This window comes from Habropoda laboriosa, unplaced genomic scaffold, assembly GCF_001263275.1.
Source record: "Habropoda laboriosa isolate 0110345459 unplaced genomic scaffold, ASM126327v1 scaffold186, whole genome shotgun sequence".
In the NCBI taxonomy this organism is placed as follows: domain Eukaryota; kingdom Metazoa; phylum Arthropoda; class Insecta; order Hymenoptera; family Apidae; genus Habropoda; species Habropoda laboriosa.
This window is the reverse complement of record NW_017100427.1, coordinates 3,039,331-3,063,364: the sequence shown is the minus strand read 5'-3', so window position 1 is coordinate 3,063,364 and position 24,034 is coordinate 3,039,331. Positions and strand designations below refer to the sequence as shown.

At 40.1% G+C, this 24,034-nt stretch overlaps 3 protein-coding genes across 3 annotated transcripts in view; 2 read left to right on the top strand and 1 right to left on the bottom strand.

The window, feature by feature from the left end:
* Window positions 1–2,917, top strand: part of LOC108575629 (bifunctional heparan sulfate N-deacetylase/N-sulfotransferase) — a 106,605-nt gene extending 103,688 nt beyond the window's left edge. The window contains exons 7-12 of the mRNA XM_017938470.1: window positions 325–453; window positions 842–1,024; window positions 1,088–1,308; window positions 1,554–1,832; window positions 2,142–2,439; window positions 2,519–2,917. Coding sequence (XP_017793959.1) covers window positions 325–453; window positions 842–1,024; window positions 1,088–1,308; window positions 1,554–1,832; window positions 2,142–2,439; window positions 2,519–2,629 — 1,221 coding nt within the window. The 3' untranslated portion in view covers window positions 2,630–2,917. The remainder of the gene's footprint in view (window positions 1–324; window positions 454–841; window positions 1,025–1,087; window positions 1,309–1,553; window positions 1,833–2,141; window positions 2,440–2,518) is intronic.
* A 2,805-nt stretch (window positions 2,918–5,722) lies between these two features.
* Window positions 5,723–7,333, bottom strand: LOC108575558 (ammonium transporter 1 member 3-like). Its single transcript, XM_017938380.1, is given in 3 exon segments — window positions 5,723–6,418; window positions 6,512–7,259; window positions 7,302–7,333. Coding segments are annotated over 3 exon segments (1,476 nt in total).
* A 530-nt stretch (window positions 7,334–7,863) lies between these two features.
* Window positions 7,864–24,034, top strand: part of LOC108575628 (calcium uniporter protein, mitochondrial) — an 82,379-nt gene continuing 66,208 nt past the window's right edge. The window contains exon 1 of the mRNA XM_017938469.1: window positions 7,864–7,968. Within this exon, the coding sequence (XP_017793958.1) occupies window positions 7,864–7,968 (105 nt within the window). The remainder of the gene's footprint in view (window positions 7,969–24,034) is intronic.

Sequence of the window (24,034 nt, the reverse complement as noted above, 5' to 3'; positions counted from 1 at the left end):
AAAGCAATAAACGAATTCGCGATCGAACGAACGAACGAATCGGTAATTGCACATTTTCCTCCCGCTTTGTGCTTCGACTTCTCCATGGTAAAAGTTGCAACGGGATGCTTTCGAGAAGACAAAAATCGATCGCGATAGAGCTGCCGAAGAGAAACAGCTTTGCCGTTTCGTTTCGTGGATTCTTTCGCTTAAAAACAGTCTTCCGGTAGATAACAGCAAAAAGAACGGTGATTTCCCGTGGGAACTTAGCTCGTCTCGTTTACCACAGCGAATTAAGCGATAAAACGAACGCTTTGTGACGATTTCTTCTTCCTTTGTTGCAAGGTCCTACCGAGGCAAACCTGTGGCCTTTTCACACACACGATCTTCATCGACAGATATCCAGGCGGAAGGGACAAGCTGGACACGTCGATACAGGGTGGCGAACTGTTTCAGACCATCGTTCACAATCCTGTAGGTAATCGAGTGGTCCAACTATTGGGTCGTGTAATTTCAAATTGAGCTCTCGTGGTAAAAAGATTTTGATAAAGATACTTCATGTACCATTAAAATTGGAGAAAATAGAATACACTTTTCTGGGATGGAAAATTCTCAGACATTCCGGTGCCGTGAGATTGTCGAATATTCTATTGCAAAAATTTTAAGCCATTGACGCAGCATATACGGACTAGAATGCATTGCCCAGCGTGCTAGATTTTCTGTTAAGCAGTTAAAATTCGTGCAATACTTGTTAAGTTGCTATTAGAGTAATGTTTAAATTTAAAAAAGCATGTTTACATTACACGACCCGATAATTTATTTTTTAGCGAACACTACTCTTCACTACGATCGTCTTTTGCAGATCAATATTTTTATGACGCACATGTCGAACTACGGGAACGATCGTCTGGCGCTGTACACCTTCGAATCGGTGATTAAATTCATACAATGCTGGACGAACTTGAGATTGTCCAGTGCACCGCCCCTGCAGCTAGCCGAGAAGTACTTTCAACTTTACCCCGAGGAATCTGATCCTGTGTGGGGCGTAAGTTACACACGGCAGCAACAACATGGTAGCACGTCTCGAAGGTTGTTCTTTGTGTTAAAGAATCCCTGTGACGACCAGAGGCATCAGAAGATCTGGTCGAGGAACAAGACCTGCGATCAGCTGCCGAGGTTCCTGGTAATTGGTCCCCAAAAAACTGGCACCACAGCTCTTTACACCTTCCTATCCATTCATCCGGCGATAAGTAGCAATTTGCCGAGTCCTGACACGTTCGAGGAGATTCAGTTCTTCAATGGGAAGAATTATTACAAAGGCCTCGACTGGTGAGTAGCCGACGTAAAGGGGAAGCCGAAGAAAAATTCTCCACCCTCCGTTTTGTAACATTTTTACGTTTTAAAAATTGAAGGAAGAAGCTGAAAGTCGTGTTTATACCCTCTGAAAAAATTGAAAATTTTGCACTAGTAATTACCTACGAAAAAAATTCCCCAAAACTTTGCCTATTTTTAGACGCCTCGAAGTGGTGTTTCCCCGTAAAATACCATAAAATGTCATTTTCTTTCCCTTCCAGGTACATGAGCTTCTTTCCAGCGTCGCAGAACGAGAGTTCGCGGTATCTGTTCGAGAAATCCGCCACCTACTTCGACGGAGAATTGGTGCCGCGTAGAGCGTACGCGCTTCTACCCAGAGCTAAATTGATCACTATACTACTTTCGCCGGCGAGGCGTGCCTACTCTTGGTACCAGCACACCAGGGTCCACGGCGATGCTGTAGCGAATAATTATTCCTTTCACTCGGTTATCACGGCGAGCGATACCGCGCCGAAACCCCTACGCGATCTCAGGAATAGGTGGGTTGCTGGAACATTGCGCCGGTAGACATAGTCTGGAATAATTTTCTGTTTGCTACAAGCGTGTGTTCAGCCTGGTAGAATAACGAGTCGCTGAAAGTTCCTGAATAGTTGAATGCAAATAATAACATTATCCTGCTGTGTGTAATAGTCGCGCGGAGGAGATTTAAATTGCTAATGAGGTTGGTGAACACGCGTAGATCGTTTCACAGACCGTCCCTCCCTCTCGCCGTGCTTCACGCTCGCGAATATTAATTCCACGCGGAAAGATGAACGGAAATATCATCGTATCTAACGTCCCATTTACAGATGTTTAAACCCCGGCAAATACGCTCAACATCTCGAGAGATGGCTTTCCTACTATCCGCCGCAGCAGCTGCACATCATAGACGGTGAGCAGTTGCGCCAGAATCCCGTGGAGACGTTGCACGAGCTGCAAAGGTTCCTCAAGATCACGCCTGCTTTCAATTATTCGTCTCACCTGAGGTACGACCCGAAGAAAGGATTCTTTTGTCAAGTTACCAACGAGGATCGGACGAAATGCCTCGGGAAAAGCAAAGGTCGCCAGTATCCGCCGATGGAGGATAAATCGTACAAATTGCTACAGGTTGGACAAAATGACAAACGAGCATCGTTGTATTATTTGCGAGAGGATGATTTTTGACGGATGTTTCTTTCTTTTGCAGAGGTATTATTTATCCCACAATACGGCCCTAGTGAAATTGTTAAAACGACTGGGATTGCGAACGATCCCACAATGGCTGAAGGAAGACCTCACCGACACGGTGATGACCTAGCAAACGTCGATACTATGAAACGATACCGTTTCCGAACTGTTCATGTCGACGGTGAACGAGATACACCGTTTACTAGCTGAAGATCTGTAAAATAATTGTACATTTGATATTTCACTGGACTCCGGATCCTCGTTAAACCTCCAGAACTTCGACCATTGCAATGGCCTATCCGCAGTGAATTTGGCCTAAGATCGGTGGAGAGCCTGCAAAACTAGTCACTAAGCGGTTTGTTTTCACGGTGTAACTTCACGACACCTGTGACTGTCGATCGTTGTTAAACCGATAGCACTATTATTAACGTTATATTATTATTGTCATCGTTGTTGCGTCGTAGAAGGGTGTATGATTAATTAGGAGTACAGCCTGCTCGCCTGGTGCCATCATCCGTCTGTATGGATTGGACGCGTTTCATTCTAATCTTTACTGCTGAAGATGAATGAGAAAGAAGAAAGAGAAAAAACACGAAAGAAAGATTCCTAATTTATATCCGAGTTGTAAACTCTCTTTGTCTAGATGTTTGAGACGGCGTGTTTTCCATTCGACGAAGTCGAGTATAATATTTTGATAAATCGAAGAAAAAACGACCACGAACAAACGCACACTTTGCTTTCACGTAATAATAATCGCGAATTATTTGTCCACTCGGAGACGATGATTCTTTTCACACTTGAGTAGCAAAGGGAAAAAGGTGAATGGATGCTTTAACGAGTGAAATTAGAAGTGACCAAAAGAAAAGATAATGGTATTTTGAGAAAAGGCGATGATAGAGAGAGTACTGTCCAAAAACGTGTTGCAATGTTTCAAGAGATTTGTTTCCTCGTTGAAAATGATCGAATGGATAAATCGAACGTGTTGATATTTTGATCGACGATCCGTCAGTCCTCTCCTGGTACTAATAATTGCAGGATCGTTTCTGCGAGTGTGAGACTATTTGGGGACTACGAGCTTTTCTCCCGCCCACTTACCTCTTGGAGACACAATGTACATTAATTCTCGTTGTGTAAGCGTATTTAAAAGTAAAGAAAGAAAGAGAAGAAAAAGCAAGAAAAAAAAAACTATAATGATGATTCTATGTATATTTTGACAATACTATTCTTGGTACCGCCGATGGAAAGGCCGATGAAAGGTGTGTGATCGCGTCCGTTTGTACATTTATGTATCGTACTATTTTGATGTGATCGTAGGTGTACCATAAACGACTTAATAAGATAAAATTTAAAGAAAAAAAAGAGAGAAACTATTTCGAGAATGATCATGTTTGACGGATCATCTCCTGGTGAACGCTGATATTAAAAAAATTGTAAGGTGATAACTGCCTATTTGCAATAATTGCTATTGTCACGTGTAGGGGCACAGAAACTCTGGTTTAATGATAATTCTAAGTTCCGGAATAGAAGAGCTGTTCATTGTTGATAGAAATTGAGCGATTTTTGGAAATTTTCATACCCGATGTATTATACTTAGCGAATCATATGAGTTTTGCAGAAACGTGAATGAATTCTTGTGAATAAGATCGTGTTATTCGCAGAACAGTTTAATCATGGTGATCCCTTGTTAAACGCATATCAGTTACAATTACCTTTGTTAATCATGTATACGACATATCAATTACTGATTCCATTCACAAATGGATCTAATTGAATTTAACGAAATTGTCCATGATATTCTACCCTTTTAGAGAATTCTTTTTTATTAATTTACGAATTGCAATATAAACATATGGCTCGTTTTGGAAAATTATATCATAATTTTATCGAAAAAGAAAGAACGAAAATAGCACAATTGTAAATATTTGATTACAAACGTGATCGATTATTTGGTCGTATTAAAAAGAAAAAATAATGTGCATTACCAAATTAACAAACTCTAGCCTCAAGTCGAGCAGTTTAGAAATTACGACGTCATTCCCCGTGAAGTATACACTTATCGAATATTTACACTGAGTTTACACTGATCAAACATTTTACATTTAGATATTACCTTTATCAATGCTTTGTTACCCCTTGTATATTTTGTTTTCATTTTTATACTGCCGTTAAACTGATGTGTCACGTGACGTTTAACGAATCATGTACAAAGTTTATTGTTAATATAATAATAGTTAATGATAATGATATTAACACTAAGCGATTGATCTGTTTCGTCGAATCGTGCCATTTTACCAGTGTTGTACATACAGTTGTATTATTGTAACAATCGCGGCGTCGGATCTCTAGAGTCAATATTAATCGATTTTGTTCGGTATGGCGGTAGCAATGATTGTCCGATTTGCTGCCAGCTGACAATAATACGTGACAAACCGGAATCGCAAGAAAAAAAAATCATAGGAGGATTCAATATACGAGTACGAAGATTTAAAAAAAAAAATCCCTTTAGTAATTAGCATTACTTCATCGTTGGTTTATCTATGCGTATATAAATTTTCCTTTAAACGATATTTCCGGAACGAAATAACCTCTAAAAATTTGCGTACTTCTTGTAATTTTTTCACACAAATAACGTTACTAAAATTATAATCTTTAGACGGGTAGTACTCGTTACTTTTATCGTGAATAATTGCTTTACATTTAAGTATATCAATTTAAAAGTTAACCAGCGATAAAATATTGCTAATGTTATTCTGCGCGCGCATTTGCATTTCAAATTATACCAACGAACGCGCGGGAAATAACGTTTTGTAGATGTTCTAACAAACTGTTGTGCAAACAAAGAATAAACAAAAAAAAAAAAAGAGGAAAGCTGTCGTTGTATGAATAAAGGGGGACGCGTGTAGAATATGTGTATGACTTTAATAGGAACCTTTGATTATTTAACTTAAAATTATTCTATTGTAAAATACTGTAATAACTGTATGAATAGTCTGTAAGTTCTAATAAAAGAAAAGTTAAAAATCTTCAATACCAAATTATTTGTAACTACTTGTTTACTTTAGATTTTTACGTTTATATACTTTAGAAATTCATTACAACAGGAAATCTCAATTTTATCGATATAATTTTATCGATCGATATTAGAGGTTATTTTACGTGAATTAGTCATTTTTTATGCTCTTACTTCATCTGATCTGTGCTGTCCCTTGCTAGTACCCTCTCGTTAATATCTCCTACGTTGAGAACGAACATTTGGTTGTTCGTCGGAATCGAAACCCGGTTGTAGATAAACTGGATCTCTATCTATTCCAAACAATCTTTCCAAGAACGTTCTTCTCCGTGAAGTTCTCTCTTCGGCTATGCTAGCTCTTAAATGATTCAAATATTCCGATCTATTTCTCAATAAGCCTGTCCATTGTAACGTCGCGAATGCAACTAACATCACGACAGCAACTAAAGCAATTATTGCGATCAAACAGATCAATTGCCAAGAAAAATTCAGTAAAATTGTTTTACTATCACTGCCATTTTCATAATTGAGAAAAGGTACTAACACACTCCCCAGAACAGCACAAACTAGATGAATAGCTACAATGTTACAATAATCTTCAAGCGCACTTTGAAAAACTTGCCTTGAAACTAAGTAATAGATGATGCTTGCAGTCGAGCCCAAGCCCATTGCGATCAGCGGAGTATAAATATCCGTTCCAGCAGATATTATCACTAGGCCGGATACCGTGGCTTGTACACATCTCATTACCGTCCAGTGATTAAATTCTTCTCGAGGAAGCACAAAATGAATCGCTATAACGATTATGCTGCACGAACACGCGGCCGACAGATTGTTTATGAAGATATATTCATGCCTTTTATCTTTCGCTTTGAAATAATCCGTCTTAACGTTTGGTATACTAAGACTCTACAAGAACAAACCAATAAACAAAGATAATTTAACTTGTTGTCATTTATTCCTATGAAAATTTTCAAAACGTTAACATCTCGATGATTTTACCTGCAGGCCAAGGAACACTAACAATTGGCCAGCAAAAACTGTTCCTGAAGAACCAACAGCGACGCTCGCGTCATCTATGGCGTTTAAACGAAGTATTCTTCGTCCGAGTACCATGCAACCTATCAATCCCGACAATCCACCAACAAGGTGAACAATTGTACTGCCAGCATAATCGTGAAAGTGAACCGTATTCTGGTGTAATACGTTCGATCTTATCCATCCTTGTGGCGTCCAAATCCAGTGAATTAAAAATGGTTGCACGAAGCCAGCTAACAGCAATCCTATGATAAGGTAACCGATGGTGTGCGTTCTTCCCACAATTCCGCAGGTGCATATCGCAGCAGCAATTACCACGGCCGACCAGCCAATTATGGCCTCGTCCTTATCGACGTTTTCGTCACCGATCCAGTATCCTTCGGCTACCAAACCATGCACGTCGCCTGTGTAGGCGAAGACTGTGCCAATCAGAATGTAGACTACAGTCACCCAGCAAAAGTCAACGATGTTTTGCAGTAGAATCAAGTTCACGTTATTCACTGGTACGCTACCAACATGTATCAAGACAAAACCAACACGCAACAAAATAACAAGCGTGATACGAACGAGGCTCAACCATGGGATCAAGAAAAGTATGTCGGCGTCCTGCTTAGTACGACGCAAATTGTGATAGTCGTAGTAACTATAGTCAAAATCGTCTGGATGACCGTTAGACATTCCCTCAGCGAAGAAGAATCAATCGAAGTAAGTACTAGCAGTTACATTATCGAAATGTTAAACACTCTCTACGTACACCGTAATTCTCTTACATTCACGATATAGCATGTAAATCACGAATTTAGTAAGGTTATAGTAAATGTCAAAGTTTAATGTGAACTGGTCGTAATCTGATCCCAGTCGTCTGGTTGCCGCGCGCGCGTTTCTTTCGTGACGCAGTTCACATCGATCGTTCTCGAAAAATCTCGTTTTAACAAAGCAAACAAATCATGAATAAAACATGTTGTACTTTTGCAGATACGGTGAAATGTGCGTTAAAAAATAGTTATTTATTAGCATAACAATGCTTTAAAGCGAATATTTTTGATAAATATAAGGAATTAAGTGGAGTAATAATTTAAATATTCAACGTGCACCGCGCAGACGATCATACGAAACGCTGATTGGTTGCAGTTTGGCGAACCAATGGTAAGCGAACGAGCCGGCAACCGATGCCGCCCGTCGTCGACGTAGGTAGTCGCTCGAAGTCGGTCGTCGGTTTCTCAGTGTTGGGTGTTAAGTGATTCGCGAAAAAGGAAAATTTCAAAGTGCTCGTCCGACCTGTGCTCCGTTCCTGACGGAGAAAACATCGCGAGAGGATGGCCACAGTATGTTGCCGCGCACTCTACGTCGTCAAATGGTACGAGGTGTCCCGCGTGCTGAGTGTTTCCTCCACCCTGGTCACAACAAAAAAGTACCGGAATGTAAGTGTTGACATACTTTTTCTTATACGTATAATGTATAACGCAGCGAGGCAGACGTTCCAACACATTCGTATCATTAGTCCATATGAATATTCAGTATCGTGCATTCTTTCGAGTAAAGGCAACGTTTCCATACATTAGATTTTAAGATTATGCTCCAACGTGCCCCCCCCTCCGATGCATGTAGCATCTCTTTCCATTGCATCGTTCCCCTTCTGCATCCCGCGTAGGCTTTATGTGGGGAGATTTTTTCGAATTATACGAGCAACAGGCTTCCTGTTACTCGAATGTATATCGGTAGCTAACGGAGACCTGTCTGTCGTTTTACCACTGGTCATACGGTATAAATTAAACCTGTGAATATCACTAGCAACATCCAGGATGCATACGTAAACATATATTCTTTTGCGCTCCGGTTAAATATGGACACCATATGTGGCGAAGTATTGCCTGTCCCGTTTTAAAAATATTACTACTATTTTAAAAACATTCGCCAAAATCGTCTGCCTGCAAGTGTATAGTTTCGATCACGAAAGTGCGTGTGTCACAGTCGTGATGCTATTACGACGAAACGAATGACGTGCGGTACACGTGTAAATTTGCCTTCTCCGAACTGTTTACGATTACGTTTAACAACCGTCACAGTGATTCAATGGAAACAGAGAGCTTTATCACAAACAAGACCTAATCTAAGTAGGAACTTATCGTATAAAAATTTCCTCTTTCACCATTTTCATCGTAACTCTAAATCATTTCCCGAAAAGATAAGCTTTTATTATTTACATACTTGACTTGTTCACGCGTCACGTACTTGCGCAGGCCATGTCTGCAATACGTCGACATTAATTACTATAACCAATGGTAATTACCGTCTGCATTCGTGGTATCATACCACCAAACATATCGTCACGTTCATCACGACGGAACCGCGGTGCTCGTTGTTCAATTTCGTCGTGCAGACGTTCCGTTTCCCTTGCAAATTTGATCCGTAGAATTTTTCGTCTCGCTCTCGGCCGGCTATAGTCGAAACGGAAAATCAACTTCCTTCTAACGTCGCGCGCTACTAACCCGGAGAAGTATTGGACGTTGTCCCCCGTTGAGTTGTGTTGCATTATCGAGTGACGCGTTGGACAATACTTTTTCCGCCCCGAAAACGTGATTCTCGGCGAAACGTTCCAAGCAAATTATCCATCCTTAATGCGTCATCGCGATTCACTTGTCTTCGGTGATCAAGATAATTGCATCCGGAAATCGTTTTACGAGGAATTGTTCAATGAATCGAACATTTTTCGGCGTAATCACGAAGCCACACCCTTCGCTTTTAGTTTCGGTCGGATGCAATTGGAAGATGTTTATGACTCCGCATTTTGCGGTCGGTCTATTGCACCCTTGACAATAAGGGGGACATTTATTTCGTTTCGGAAATTGAATGCCCCGGTCTTTGTGCGCGATATAAGGAAATTGCGTGTAATTCAATATGATTATTATTTCTTGCAAATTATAACCATAAATTTGATTATTTAAATTTTTCTACTGTTCAATTTTAACGCGTAATCACAAAATTAAAACTTTTAAATATAGTATTCAGCGTATAAAATACTATGGTTACATAAATCGTACGGGAAAAAGGAGGATGAGAACCTCGAAAGTTCGGAACCTGAATTATGACAGCTACTTATCCCTTCATCTTCGTCCAGCATGAAAATAAGGTAGAGACCATGTTTACCATATGTCGTACTCGGAGAGTTGAGCAGAGGATATTCAATAATCTACTATTAAGGGGGTCAAAGATTCAAATTTGATATGGAAATGTGATCATGTAACATCGTCCTTTAAAATAATAAACTACGTTTCATGCAGGGAGGATAAAAGTTGAGTCGATTTATCATGATTGCTTTGCACCACGAGTCTCTTGTGATCTATTCATTTTTTGGGGACACGACAATTTTCGGGGAGTACTGTTACGTTCCTCCGAGACGATGGAAATTATAATTGTACACCTTTTCGCTGATGCCTTGGTGAGAAGTCAGTCCTTATTATTAATTTATTCCAAATTTCCAACAGAAATTATATTTCTTTTTCGATGTGTACTTAATAAAAAATCACACAAATAATAATGGAATTTCTGTTTTTAACAAAAGTCACTTTATAATAATTAAATTTCTATTTTAACAAAAATGTTGTGCCGTCACGCGAGTGATCGGATCGGCACTTTGAGGTGCCGCCTCGGTGGCGCGTGCGATTCGGGCCTTTTTGGACTAACGGTCGGGCGCACGTTATCGCGGCGTATAAAGACGGCGGACGAGCCGTCGGCGACGCACTGATGTTATATCGTCTGTCGCGGCAAGACATTTGTATCGTTAACAAAAAATCACACGAATAATGGAATTTCTATTTTACCATGCGTCACAAAAAATAATTAGATTTCTGTTTTACCATAAGTCACTTAAATAATTGAATTTCTATTTTACCAAAAGTCACTTTATAGTAATTCAATTTCCATTTCAACACAAATGACATAAATAATTGAATTTCTATTTTAACAAAACTCACACTAATCGCAGTTAAATTTCTATTTTACCATAAGTCCCAAGATAGCAACTGAACTTCACACGAATAGATTCGCCAAATTTTGACGATTTCTTGAGGATTATGTGAATCAGTCATCAGCCGAAGTGTCTTAACATCCGTGATTGCATGAATAATCTACAGCCTCTATATATGGACATGAGTCATATCTAATCCCTTTTTAATAGCGGTCATCCTGTATACACGCAGAGGTCCCTAGTTAATGCAATTTGCTGATAACACGATTGTCAATAGTAACCTTACACACGAAATAAATTCTAAAATTACGCGTACAAAATGTAGCGTTGTAAATCAATTAAAAGGGACGTTTCGTAATTTCATTGTGAAAATTATCTATCGCGCCGGATCACACGCGCCGCTCGTCCTTCACCCGTATCAATAGAACAATTGTAAACGAGCTTCGATGGAATTAAGCCGAGCGGATGGGTAATAGGATCAAAGGAAACATCCTGGGTATTAGAATACTTGCGCCGGGCCGTTGCATAATACCAGGTGTCGACAAAGACGCTACGAATTCGTCACCCTGATTAACTATAATTATCTGAGGCTCCTCGGAATATCTTAAACACCCGGTTAAAATCCTCAAGTTTGTTTAACTTGACTCACGACCAAATTTCACGTACATACGTAATGCACAACAGTTCTTAAGTCACAGATATGCAAATTTACCGTGTTTTATCGGGGTAACGTAATATTGATCGAGCACAGTACACGAGATAATAATTGTAACTTTTTCCATTACAAGGTTTCTATAAGTATGCTTATATCTTTCGACGCTACTCTTTTATTTAGGTTACGTAGTACTGCCAGAAGAAATCTAGCGAGATCATACAATAAGACATTAAACGGCGAGTCCAATTAACGCTGTAGGATCTATGTATATTGTTTGTATAAATTTATCTCATCTTCGTCGAGGTTCTTGGACGAAAGTTTCTCGGTGAAAGAAGTTCTAGGAAGGATTACACGCGTAATCTGCACACGATTAATTCGCTGGTGCTTTCGGTAGTGGTCAGTGATAAACTTTTCTATCGCAGTGGGGCACACCCTTATCCCGTTTCTTGCGCAATCCTAGATACACGCATAGGCGTACGTATAAAATGTTTGTAAATTAGAGAAGAAATGATTCAGTGGCGATATTTAAAAATTTTCTACTTCAAATCTCTGCTTTCTCGGAGAAAAAATAAATTAGGGGAAAAAATGTTACGAGTCGGAATTAAACTTGAAATCGCTCTCACAGAGAAAGATTAAAGTAGGAAAAAAATATTACGAGTCGGAATCAAACTTGAAATAAGTCTTGAAATCTCCGCTCTCACAGAGCAAAAATTTGTCAAATGTACATACATACGTTACAATAACGAGTCACAGTGAAATTTTTAAAGAACTCTGCAAATCTCTGTTCTCCCAGTGAAAACTTAAATAAGAAAGAAGAATATTTCTGCTTTCCCACAGAAAATTTCTCCTCCCATCTCTATTGGCTTCACAATCTCTTGAAACAACTGTACCTCAATTGGCAAGTTAAATTAGTCGAAAAACTCCCCGAAAATTTCCCCTCGAACTTCTCCGCGACGTGTACAACTCCTATTGTCAGTTATGTGTCTGCGTTCATACGATACGTGACATTCGGGCATTCGTTTTCAAGTCGCCAGACGGAATATTCTACGTATATTCTACGTATAACCGTTCCGGTCCATTCGCGCTGAGACTTATTCGCCCGAGTCCCGTGATACACTGATTTATCCCGGTAGCTAGCTGTGATCATTCCGCAGCCCGTGTCATCCGGCACGATACGCGTGTCATTCGTCTCAAGTAATCTCGCGTATCTCTCTCGAGAAAGAGGGAGGCAAACAAGAATTCTCCTTTGACTCGAACCGTCTCGTCGAATCATCCGCGATCAATGAATGCGGCACGATCAGTCGGATATTCTCTCGTCAACATCCGATTGCATAACAATGCAAACCGGATCGATCGCATTCGTCGAAATGAAATTCCTATCCTAACCACGTCGGAAGTTTCACTGTTCGTTTACGCTGATTACTTGGGATAATGAATTATTAGGTCGCGCCTCGCTTAATAAAAGACTCCATTGGGAATTCACTTCGATCCGGTTTTTCTTGTTTTCCGCGCCGTTACATAATGGAAGATCCTGCGACTGCTCTATCGTGAATGGTGCATTGTGCTTGCTTCGAATGATTAGAGATTGCGTTCTAAAAGTGAACTTAGCAAGCTGTTGTAAGCTTAATAGGAGAGTGTTATAATTTAACCTTTGAAAATTCAGATTAAATTATTAAAGTGATTTAAAGAAATTACATTTTTGAAGACGGTCAAAAATTTCTCTTCGTTTTAAACGAGAAATTTGTCGAACAATCGTGCCCTTTTATCTCCGATTCGACGACAGGGTGGTCTACAACGGTTCAATTTCGGTATCGACTTTCCCGGGATTCGTTTTAATTAAGTAAATAGAGACGTCGGAAATTCAAGCTTTTCTTCCATTCCGAAAACTACCTTAATGGAGATGTTCCGGGGTGATGTTTGAAAACCGAAAGCACGAAATGTCGAGTGCCCTCGAGCTCAGTGGCACTTTTTCATTTGCTATCTGGGACGTTCGTTGGGGATCGGACGATTCGATAAATTGCTCTTCTGAGCGATCTGTCGCTCGTTTTGCTGTTTCATAGTCCGGAAAGAGGAAGAGAGTCTGGATGTAACGGTGAAAAAAAGACCTAGTGTAGAAAAAACCTATCTGACGAACCCGTGGGTCGTTACTCCGGCACAGATTTGCATGAAATCGTTGACTCATGCTTATGATAAACGTTCGCATACGTGACGAGATTCCACGTGGAGACTTACATGTATCGCCAACGTTCAACTGTTAATACAATCGAACGTAAATACAGAAAGTCCACTTGTACGTATACTCTCAGTTCGTGAATCATCGAGCAGCTCCGATAGGAGTAATTGAGAAATAAACCGAACTGTTTGTTCTCCGCACTTTAAATGTGACGTAGAAAATGCAAGTCTCGTAGCCGAGATTGAGCTTCTTTCTGCGGAATCGTTCGTTTGGAATTCACCAAGCGTGCGAACTGCCTAGAAAATCTATTCCTCTTCGGAGGAAAGAACGCTACGGAGCGAGCCTAAGTCTGTGGTCCATTCTATTAAGAAAATAGTAGGTCAAGAGGTGTATGCGACCGGAGTTTCTTATTTTCGCCCGGTCAGAAATAAAAGTTCACGCGAGAAGGTCTTTATCGAATATTAACAAGACTCGTGCATCGTGTGCAGCGATCCTTTTCGCAGATAGCGCTTGTTGGACGTCGCTGATAAGTTAATCACTGCTTTCACATTGAACTAATGACTCTTATCTGTTGTTCTATAAAACAAACCACCGCGAAATACTACTGTTTCGCGGTGTAATAACAACAACCTTCCTGATACCCACTGTTACAAACGTGAATCAAATTGATTCTATCGGAGAAACGATACTTTACGATCCTTCACAAAATTTAACCCTTTCGCTGCGGTAGATTTTAGCAACACTCGTGATTGTGCAATCTTTTATTTTGCCCCTGTACCATTTTCAAGTTTCCTTTATTAAATTAGGCTGGAAGTGCTCGAAGGATGAAATTGGGGTACGAAAAGGTGAGAATACATTTTCAGAGCCCCTGTAGGAGCTTATAGCACCGAGAGAGTTAACTTTCCTAAACTTTTATTTCTCACCCACTTTCCAGCCACGATTAACAGTAAAATAAACGCCAATCGGGGGTTAAATTAGGGTAGAAGATCAGCAAAAGTAGCGAAGAAATTTTCGAAGCCTCTACAAGCGACAATAGCAACGAGAAACCTGTTTAACCTTTCATTTCTCACCCAGTTTTTAACTATAATTAACGAAATAAACGTAGGAGTAGTTGAAACCTCAGGACGTTGCGCGTTTTGTGTTAATCCGTCGCGTCGAGAAACTTTCGTCTCGCTAATTATCCTAACGAAGCATAGAAAATTCTTGGACCGATTAATCCGAGTAACTCGGTCCGCGAAATTTAGTCAGTTAGCACACTACTTGGTCTTTCGGATAGAAACGTCCGCGGATAAAAAAACCGGGAAACGATGTCAAGCGAGGGTTTTTGTAACGGAGGAAACGTTAAGTAGGCGGGAAAGCAAGGGAAAAGTGCTCTCGTGTGCACTTTACGTTGGTTAAGTCGACAACAAAGCTCTTGGATATGAACTGGTGGTGCCTCGCTGAAGGGCAATTACGATTTCTTTTGTGTCGAAGGCGACGGAAATTTGATAGAATTCAGCAGACCAGATCGGAACCTCTTCGTTTCCGTTCTTCAAATTTCTCCTCTCCTCTTGTTCGATGGTTGTTTTCGGGGTGACTGAATCGCTAGATTATGGTTACAAGCAGAGATGCGTGTGCACACTTAGAATTTACGCGAACGCAAAACGGTCGACTAGACCGCGAACGATTATCATTACTCTCCATTTTTGCATCGCGAAGCCTGACGTTTAAATTTCAGGATTACAAGGACGAAATAATGAAATTAGCCTCCTAAAGCTGTTGCCGTCTAAATTTCTTCCGCGAACCTATGTAAACCTGCGAGATTTACAGCCTCCGGTAACCTGTTTTCCATTCGAATTTTCACCATGATAAAGGTATTACGGAGATTTAACTAGCGAACGAATAACTTTTCGGCAAATGATCCCGCCTTTTGGCATCCGTTTTATTGAAAAAGTTTGCCAACTAGGTCTTCGATGCTCCATCCCGGTATAAATCACGCTTTGAAGGCGGTTTAAAACAGGTTCCAAGATCTCTTGCCCTCGAGATAAATGTTTCCTAGCGGTCTAAATCTCGAAACTTAATCATCCTGTGTAATTAACGAACCTCGCTGTTTTCTTTCTTTCTCGCGTAAATCGTCGAGTATTGATTCGACGCGGAAGTTTAGTAGTTTCCTGATTCTGTAAAAATTCGTGTTTCGAATGATATTTTTTTAATCAGGTCATCGATCAACGTCCGCAACATTTCCTGTCCAATCAGTTTCGCAAACATAGTTGTCCGCCGCTCAGACACCTCCTTCCCCCGACAAAGGATTAACCTGGAATCAGATCTTCCGCCTCGCTGGATAAATCTTTGAGGGAAGAACCATCCGTTCTATTAAACTTTTGCACCGTTCGTCAAATATAGCCGAGCTGTGATTGTTCCAACTGCTATTCCTGTTTATTTCGTGAATTTCGAAATAAATGAAATATGCACCGATGAGTTTGTATTGTTAATTAATCGGTTGATTAACCAGCGTCGAACGGTCTCTCGCAACTGCGTTCGATTCACCGAACAAATTTATTCTTTATACAAATACTATATATATTCGTGGAGTAAAAATGTTCGCTGATTATCGAGGGAGAAAATGATCGCGTGGAAGATGAAAATCATAAATTTCCTACGGAATACTAAATAATATCTCTAGGTTGAGCGGTGAAAAAAGTTTGACAGCGCGATTTTTCTTCATTTTTGTTTTAATAGGATGTATTTAACTGTCCTCTGTACCACCCCTATTATTCACCTTTAAAAGCTCTCCAGCTCTCATAGATTTACGATCACGCGCACTTACAGCTGCCACTCAGTCACCCTGACGTACACACGCACTTCCTGAAAACCTCTCTCGACCCTACACTAATTTTTCTTTAGAATGCACACCAGATATTGATTCTCTTCCTCCCCATTTTCCAACGTCAACACGTCTTCAAAATAAACTCCACTGGAATAGCCTACATCCAAATACCAGTCCGATATTTTATATCCTGCCAAACACTTTTGTACTTTTCCTCCACAACGCCTCTGTATTGCCGCTGTTTTCCAAAGAAATCGGACGGAAAAAATACTTTTACATTCTTCAAAGTTAGTATAATGAAACCCCCATAAAGAATTTCAAATTGGGTCAGTTATTGTCTCAAGCAACGCTTCTGTATCGTCGCCATTTTCCAAAGAAATCGGACGGAAAAAATACTTTTACATTCTTCAAAGTTAGTGCAACAAAGCCTCTATAACAAATTTTCGAATTGACTGGATTATTGTCTGAAAAAAAAAATACCAAAGTTAGGTATCATTTCCAGACTTCTCAAGGATGATCCAACCCCTTGAGAACGGTATTCTGGAATCCTTACGCATTTGCGAGATTCATTTCATACAGAACAATCTAATAGGATTAATTGTACGGAAGAGAGCCGGCTGTCTCAGTGAGGATATAACATTACTGTCGGATGTCTGGACACAACCATTAGTACATCCTCTGTGTACATTGTTATAGCAGTTACGGGGTTGTATAGGGAGGTAGAGACTGCGGAGGCTGCGGCAGGCGCCATGATCATCGATCTGTTCCACTGCACGTTCTCTCGACCCAGAGAAACTGTCTCTCTCTCTCTCCACGGAAGCTTGGATAATTCTTATCTGGATTGAAACGAGTTTTTATTCTTTATCCCCGGTACAGCTTTATTTACCCCTAGCCAGCTTTCACGCGTGAATTTTTTCTCCCATTTAGCATATCTGCACGGTGTCTTTATGTGTACACTGTTGTTGTTTTTTGGGAAGTTAAATCGAAGAAGGATTCAGCGATGCGGTATATTTTTATGGAGCAGTAAAGGTGCAAGGAACGTTGGGTTAATTTTAGTTGGGAAAGGAGGAAATGAAAGTTTGCGAATGCCGACTAGAATGTTGTAAACGAAACCTATACACCGTGGAGGGTGAATCAGAAATCTAAATGAAGGCAAGTTTAGCCGGGAAACTGTCTTGGTTCGAAGAAGTTTCCGAGGTTATCAAGCAAGGTAGCAGCTTTGAAACTTGGACGGAGGGACAGAGTAAAGGGAGGACGATCTCTTTTTTTTCGCAGGATCTCTGTTAAATAGGATCAGAATTTACGTGTTCGACAATGCAGGTTACGGTTAGCTGAGTTTTTTGAGGGATTTTTGGCGAAGTTTTTGAGGGTAATTCTGAGGAACTCAGGATTCGTTGATTTTTTGTGTGTTTGAAGGGTGATAAGAAGTGTTCGACCTAATTTTCGAAAGTTTCGACGTGACACTTGGCTTCTCGACGATGAATTTTGCCACGTTGGAGAATCTAAAGTTGTTGGGTTCATCGATTTTGTTAGAATTATAGACCATTAAGAACGACCACTCCATTATCTTCAACTCATAAATTTCATGGAATTACGATCATGAATCCTCTGCTTGTCTTACCTTAATGGTAATGACACAAGACGGTGGCGAGGCTTGCATAAAATTTTTCCGCCGAGTTTACAGCTTCGTGTGAAACAGTATGCAGACTGGGTGGAGCTTGGCTCGCGTGCAATTTGCGGTAATGGTTAATAATCCGGGAATTGTGGCCGCGCTATCTTGGCCTAGTCTTCGAAATTGCATTCTCGTTCTTCTATCTCTGTTCAAATTTTGAATAAAAATACTTCCAGTACGAAATATAATAAAGTGGAAGCTGCACAGGAGGTTTCGGGCACGAGCTCCGATCGTGAACGAGTTTGTAGTTTAAAAGTAGAAACTTTTTGGTGGGGAATGGACAGTTTTGCGTTGGTAGGGTTGTATAATTTCGTGAAATATTTGGCACTAAAGCTTCTCGGATTACTTCTGGTCTGTGTGGTTTAGCTGACTTTATTTGAGGAATAGTTCATAAATTTCTGTATTCTCAAACTCTAATTTTCAAATTTTCTAATTTCTACATGCTGCAGTTTTCACATTTTTTAATTTGTATATTCTCGAATTCTCACATTCCTAAATTTTCAAATTTCTATATTCTCAACCCTGAAATTTCTAAATTTTTAAATTTCTATATTCTATGTTCTCAGACTCTCAGATTTCTAAATTTTTATATTCTGAAACTGAAATTTCCAAATTTTTAAATTTCTATGTTCTCAAACTCAAATTTTCAAATTTTTCCACCTCAATATTCTCAAGCCCTACCTTCGCAAATTTCCAATCTAAACCGTTTAATTATTCAATCAGCCAGTAAGCAAACATCGAAATGATCAATATTTCACTGTGCAGTCAATCGCCGTTGCAAGACTGCAAAGCGGCTCGCATCGTTACAACCTAAAACGATCCGCTTTGTGTATTTAACAGCCCCGTTGAACGACTTTTTCAATCCTCGAGATCTCTTTCATCAGCGAATTCACTCGGAACTACTCGTAAAAAAGGGCAGCAATTAATATCATTGTTCCTTTCAATTACCACGAGAGTTGCAACGTTAACGAGGGTCGGAAAAATCAGTTTTACAAATTCCTCACTTGCAACCATAATCTTACCGGCCCGGTATTTTTAGAAATTTCAAGCTCGCGTTTCGTTTTATTCTCGTTTCGATTCACCCGACTTCTGCGCGGTGTTCACTTTTAAATTCGCGAAATTCGGTTCGTGCTCTGGATCTTGAATTACCTGAAACTTTATAACTCGCGGCTGAATGCTAGTCACGCTATAGATACCATAAATTTGCATCTTAAGTAACCACTTTGCCTTTAGCCTAAGCGAACCGCAGAAACGGTGCCTTCCTCTGTTCATTAATAACTCAATTTGCCACTGACATTCGTACCTTTTCAACGGTTTCCTGTCATCTTACCGCCAACTTGCTCCCTTTCGACGTGCATTAGAACTCGAACATAGTATCACGGAGTGGTAACATTGATTCGACGTCTTCTCCGGATCGTTGTTACGTCGCTTGAACGAACATCGCGAGAAACGTGCTGTTTCAACGCGAAATTCTCGACGCAACAACCGCGGGTATTTAATTAAACGAGAAGTTGCGTATCATTCTTTGAAATCTGCAGGAACGTGTTCAGTGGTTGTTCAGTTAGGAATGCTCGAGCCGATCACGAGGAATGATTAAATCTGGCATTTACCGTTCATTTATTTGCCGTTTGTTGCGTGGCCGTAATGAAATGGGCTCGCCAATTAAAGTATAAAAATACCAACGTTGCGGTATTTATTTTTTTCAATTAATTTTCTTTGTGAAACAATACTCGAGCTTTTCATCTCGGTATGCAGGGACGAGCAAACATTTCTCGAAGTGGGTCAGACTTGGAAAAGCTGAATTTATTCGTTGAAAAATTTTTCAATACGGACAACAACGAATGTATTTTGATTTTATTCTATTTTCCGATTTATTCTGTTTTTATTCGTGGATCGTACGAAACGTGTTGAAATTTCTATTTTCAACTGATCGATGCGAACTGTTCATTATCGAGGAATATTGCAACCTTCGATGTTCGCGGTAATTGGTGATAGGGACCGTAAATAGCAACAGCAGGTTTATGAAACAGGGAATCCTAACCATAGTCGTAAAGTGTGAAAAAAGAAGGGACACGTAAATCTATATAGAACGACCTGGTCTGCACAGGCATAATTCTTGTCATTAAAGATGGGTCGCCAGGGGCACGTGTTGTCTATTGAGTTTATCAGGCGCCATGTTTACGGCTTAATTGCTACTAGGTGGGGAACACCATCAGGCTGTAGTGTAATAAACCGTGGCCAGGGGTGGAAATGGGATACGTGCTTACGTTTTCACGAAAGGCGTAACAAAAATATTCATCATGGTTTTCGTTTAATGAAACTCCATGCTGGAGCCAAGCTCGGGGAATTGCGCGATAACGTTCCGCGAAATTCGTTTCCCTTGTCCACTTTTACGTTCAATCCTTTGTCTAATTCTCCGTGTCCTACTTTCTCTCGGAAAAAAGGAAGAACGAAAAATTGGAAGATCATCTTAAAACTAATTATCCAAATTAGATCAACTTCTCACTTTTCTACACTTTTCTTCACAATTTCTGTACAACGATACAGAGATCTATTTTCGTTGTGTCGTTATTTTCACTTCCCTTTTTCCTTTTTCCTTCCACGGAAGAATTCGTAGCTGAATACAAGTTCGAATAAACATTTATCTTCCTCCGGGTGGCTTTTATATACATTCGAACAGAAAACCTCGATACCGCATTCTGAACCGCATTACTCGTCTCCAATTTAGCATCGATAAACCGAAGATCGCTCCAATAGACGATCCACGCACAAAGAGAGGGACATAGAATTTATTTAAAATTGAATGTCGCGCCGTGAGCACGTAATTTCTCTCCTTGATTTCTCCTCTGTTCCAATTCCAATCTTCGGACACGATCTTCCGCAAGGTCTCGATAGGATCTACCGATTTTATCGCGGCAAAGCGATTCCTCGAAGCCTGTGTATACACCCTGGCGCGAAAGTCTTTGGGGCAATTGGTACATTTGCGTTTAAGTTTGGTAAAAACGAAGTAATCCTTGAAAGACGTGAAGTATACTGTGCTGATGTATCAAAAGTTTAAGTAAAAATGTAAGATATTATATACATATAGGATGAGATAGATATCGAGAATGTTTTATATCTCCTTTACACTGAGAAAAAATTAATCACATTCCCCTTGACAGTATCGAATTTTTGACTGAAACATTTTTCGATACAATCGACCGCTTCGAAGGTATTCCAGTTTAGGCGAGTCACCCTGTATATATTTTTCATCAGAGTATCTGTCACGTTTCTTTATTACACTTTCCATTAGCTTTGACATGCCTGTGATCGATTTTTTTAATCTTCCCTCTGTCACATTCTTCTACTCTCGTCCCTGAATACTTCATAATTGAATTTTTTCGTTCGATTATTTTCCCACGATCTCGTCCTATATTCTACGATTTTTATATCACGTATAAAGCCGTATTCCACGCTCCGAAGTTGGCAGTTTAATGCACGAATGTAAAATTTTGTCCAAACAATCGTCCAGAAAATCTGCATTCTGGACCGCACATGCTGCGTCCATGGCTGCGTTGATTGAAATAGTAGAATTTTGTCAAATCTACGAGTGTGTCAAGATTTTTGAACGCAGGTGTACTTCTTGCAATAGAATATTCTGCGATCCAATGTCACCGGAATATCCGAGAATTTCCCATTGTGAGAGGAACGGTGTCGAAGAGCTCGGGAAATTTACCGGCATAACCCACTCGTCGCAGGCTGGAAAGCGATTTCCTTAAGAATAGAGACGTTCCCCACGCTTTCTTTAACGAGCACGCGTTCTTCTGGCGGACGTCATCGAGGGAGAACGACGACAAGGCGAATCAATAATTCATCGAGGACACTTGCTGTCGCGGTCGAACAATTGGATCAGGCTGATTTTAGTAAAGGCGACTGTATCGATACCTCGCTCACGTGAAATTATATTCTTCCGACGTTTTCCTGGATGTCCCTTTTTAGAGAAAATTTTGTCCTACGCTCGATTTCACATCGAAAATTCATGGTTCGCTCTGCCCTCCTTACTCGTCTGATTTAACCCTTTGAGTACTGTTTTCACTTATGCAGAATAATCTTTCACGTGGATTTGTAATTGTTCATTTATCATTCCTTCGTTTCTACGAAACCAATAAATTCACTAAACAATTTATTGCTAAAATACACTCGAATACCTGGAAACAATTATCGACTGTTCCGATTTAACCCTTTCGGCGCTGATTTCATTTGAAAAGAATCGTTCACGTGTATTCTGGCACAGAAAACGCGTAACGAAACACACTCGAGCGAACGAGTGCCTGGAAACAATTGCACGCTTGCCTCGTACGAAAAAAATTTCTTTTACATTTTCCACATATTGTTTCAAGAGTTTCCTTCCTTCTCTTTCACCTGAAAAGTTTCTTCGCGATTGTCCTATTTGTTACACTTTGTTTAATCCCATTTTCACGTTTAAGTAGACGAGAGTTGAATTATGCGAATATACGAATGCGAAGAGTAGGGACGAGTGAATAGAATATGAAGAGGGTGTGTATAGAATCGGAGTGAGCACATCGCTGAAATTAAACCAGTGTATCGTGTAAATTAGCTCTGCAGAGCTATTTAAATTTCAGCAACATAGTTTCCACCGGTGTTTTCAGCCTGGCCAGAACAATATTGTCTACCGTAAACTTGCAAATAGCCCGGCGCTTTTCAGTCCCCTCGACTGCTCTCTACTTTTATATTCCCGGCGAAATAGTTCTGAGCGAGTTGTAGTTATGGCGAACACCCTGTGTCACATTTTACGACGAATTACTGTCACCTTGCAAATATGTACGCTGTTCTTTATTCGCTATAAACTAACAGAAAATCCAGAGCGTTTGACGAATTTCGAAATTTCAACTTTATTGCCTTGTTTTATGTTTCCTTGGAAACAGCCTCGAAAGTGATGTACTTCCACGATCTTCTTCGAAGTGTGGTTTTTAACTGGAAATTAGAAAAGGCTCATTAGCATATCTGCAAATTTTTTCTTTTTTTCTCTTGAATCTGCTATTTTCTGTTTACTTGGAAATTAATTAAATATTTTGCGAGAAACTTAAACGTGGTTCGATAAATTACGCTGGAATATTCAATTAGAAATTTACCCTTCTTCTACATCTACTTAGCTGAAACACTGAATAGAGAACTGCCTGTTTTGCATCTAATAACACTTCCATCCCTCTCAGCTCAAGTAAGGAGCGCGTTAACTGTACAAAAAAAAAAATTGACCTAAGGTGATGAAAAAGAAACTTCAATATTCCCGGCGTTAACCATCCTGGAATAATTATATCCACCGATAGTTGATTACCAGGGCGAAACTCTTTAAACCCTAATTACGAACTCGTTAGCCATCAGGAAATGCCCTTGAGCTTTTTCGCGTTAATTACCAGCATCCGAAAGTAAAATTCTGGAAAATAGAAAAAAGACGAGGAGAAGCGTCTCGTTGCCCGCGGGTCTGAGAGAAGACGTCTTGGGAGGATTCGGTGCAAACAGAATGTCATCGATGAAATGTTGGATCCTCCAGGAAACGCCTGCCGACTCTAAGCCGGTATCCTCACGAGGCCAACTTCTGGCATGAAATTCAATTTAATCTTGACATGATCCTGGCACGGGAGCAGCGCCCTGTCCCAAGAAAAAGGAAGAGACGACAAAAACCCGTAGAGCTCGGTGTAACACGAAGGGATAACGTGAAGGAAACTTTCACAATAGTTGACGAGTGCCAAGCTTCGAAAGGTGTGTTCTCTTCCAATAAAATGTTTCTCTCTCTCTGTCGAACTTCTGTGCCGAAAGCTGTTGAACAGGTCCGAACGTTTAGCGTGCTTCAAACAAGTTCGACGACGAAACAGATAGAGATACAAGGAGAGACAACCGCGAGGAGAAGCAAGTGTAATACAAGGTGGACCAAAAATCGGGTGTTATTAGGTAGCGGAGAAAATTCGTGCAAGTTGGAGTAATCTAAAATTTCTTGAAACGTAATTTTACTTAACGAAGTAATCACTTGTGTCTGTAACTCTTTTTCAACTTGATGCCAACCCTAGTGCGCTCCTCGGGTCTTTTTTGACCCATCGTCTTCTTATTTTCTTAACAACTTTTGCTGTTATCAAATTTGTGTTCCTTCAATACTGCATTTAAAGTTTACTGTCTAGGTTCATACGACGAGCTAGTATTAAAAATTGATCCGAGTTCT